The sequence below is a fragment of the Aspergillus vadensis genome (assembly GCF_003184925.1).
Source record: "Aspergillus vadensis CBS 113365 unplaced genomic scaffold BO88scaffold_3, whole genome shotgun sequence".
NCBI classification, from domain to species: Eukaryota; Fungi; Ascomycota; class Eurotiomycetes; order Eurotiales; family Aspergillaceae; genus Aspergillus; species Aspergillus vadensis.
The window spans coordinates 900,057-901,902 of NW_020292041.1; the positions used below are offsets into that span (position 1 = coordinate 900,057).

Consider the following 1,846-nt stretch of genomic DNA (forward strand, 5'->3'; position numbering starts at 1 on the left):
ACAATCATTACAGTGACGATCACCAAAGCACTTTTCAGGAACGAGCCAATTCTTGTATCATGGACCAGGCTCGACGTCTCGGTTCGAGCACGCTAATTAGGTCAACCCCAGGAATTGCAGGGAAATCTTCCCCTGGCCCACATTTTCGCCTCGGCCGCAGTTCCCTCCCATGTGAGCTCTAACCTGTCCATGGTGTATATAAAGACGCTCACCCACAGTCACTGAGTAGGTATTCAGCAGAGCCAATCTCAGCCTCAAGCACTCGTTCAGTTCTCCAGCTTTGTTTATAATAACATATCTACTACTCTTAATATCTATTCAACTACCGTCGTTATCACCGTCAAGATGAAGTTCTCCGCTGCCTTGTTCACTCTGTTGGCCACCAGTGTCATGGCCAACCCCACCAAGGTTGCTCGCGAGCCTACCCTCGTCGAGCGTGACGCTGCTTCCATCACGAGCGTTCTTTCCGACATTAACACCCAAGTTCAGTCTCTTGACTCGGCCATCAACTCTTACTCTGGAGGCGACCCCTCCAAGGTCGAGTCCGCCTCTTCTTCCTTGGTCTCGGAGATTAACTCTGGTGTCTCCACTGTCAACGGAGGATCTGAGCTCAGCGCCACTGATGCTCTCACCATCACTGGCCCCGTTCAGGACCTCACCAAGGAGGTGCAGACCACCATTGATGATCTGATCTCGAAGAAATCCGACTTCGTGTCCGCTGGTGCTGGTGCCACTGTCTACGCTCAGCTGCAGAAGCAGTACACTGCTTCCAAGAACCTGGCCGATGCCATCACCTCCAAGGTCCCTTCCTCTCTGTCTAGCATCGCCAGCTCCTTGTCTTCCGGCATCACCGACGCCATTCAGAAGGGTGTCGATGCCTACAAGGACGTCGCTACCTCGTCCGCTAGCTCCACCTCTGAGGCCTCCAGTGCTACCTCCGCTGCCTCTGCTACCGATGCCACTACCGATGCCACTACTGCTGCCACCACTGCTGCCTCCACCACTGAGAGCGCTGCTGCTTCCACCAGCTCCAGCCCCGTCATCCCTAGCTCTCCCTCCTCTGCTTCTGCTTCCTCCACTCCCAGCGGCTCTGCCTCTGCCTCCGCCTCTGCCTCTCCTTCCCTCTACACCGGTGCTGCCAGTGTGGAGCGCTTCAGCTACACTCTCGGTGGTGCTGCCGTTGCTGCTGCCATTGCCATCGCTGTCTAAGTGGACATAACGATGGACTGAGTGAGCCGTGCGACGAATAACGAGGTGAAATGGTCAAGGTCCACAACACTCCCTCTACTGCTTCAATAAAGGCAATGGACTTGCCGAATGTATATCTTACTACTGCCTTTGAGGCTTAGATCCTGTACCAGTTTCGAGGCTTGGATATTGTTGTTATTTTGTTTCTTGTCATCTGTTGTTATAGCTATAATACAGTGTATTCTGGCGATGCTCGTGTCTAAAAGCAGTACTATAATTACAGAGTAGCATAACATGTTCAATTTGGTCTCTCCTCTACTGCCCTTGTAAATCTGGAAATATCTAGAATCTCCCTCACCCACCATACTGTCACAGGCTGGCATATTGGTGAGCGAGCCTGAGCCCTTCAAGGCATCCGAATCAAAAAGCCGGTCAACGCATTGGCCTTGCAGGATCACATGTAACATTGCTAGTCAGCCGCAGATGCTCCCTAACCGCGATCTAATGCAGGAGACCAGAAAGATCCCGCAATGCAGGCTACCTATTCGCAACACATTCCCGTTATGGGCAATTCTACTGCATTGTAACAGTGCTTGGAAACTTAGTTTTCGGGGGTAGTAGTAAACCCTCGGTAGGGTCAACTAGCTGAGAATATCAT

At 52.1% G+C, this 1,846-nt stretch overlaps 1 protein-coding gene across 1 annotated transcript; it reads left to right on the plus strand.

The window, feature by feature from the left end:
• The first annotated feature begins 229 nt into the window (after positions 1 to 229).
• On the plus strand, positions 230 to 1,502 carry BO88DRAFT_401866 (cell wall mannoprotein 1 family protein). The gene has a single exon (XM_025705950.1). The coding sequence runs from the start codon at positions 346 to 348 to the stop codon at positions 1,207 to 1,209; it is 864 nt and encodes a 287-aa protein (XP_025566567.1). The 5' UTR covers positions 230 to 345; the 3' UTR covers positions 1,210 to 1,502.
• Positions 1,503 to 1,846: the final 344 nt, after the last annotated feature.

Bases quoted from the DNA above. Each gene is read 5' to 3' on its own strand.
- BO88DRAFT_401866 (XM_025705950.1), top strand. From the start codon at position 346: ATGAAGTTCTCCGCTGCCTTGTTCACTCTGTTGGCCACCAGTGTCATG.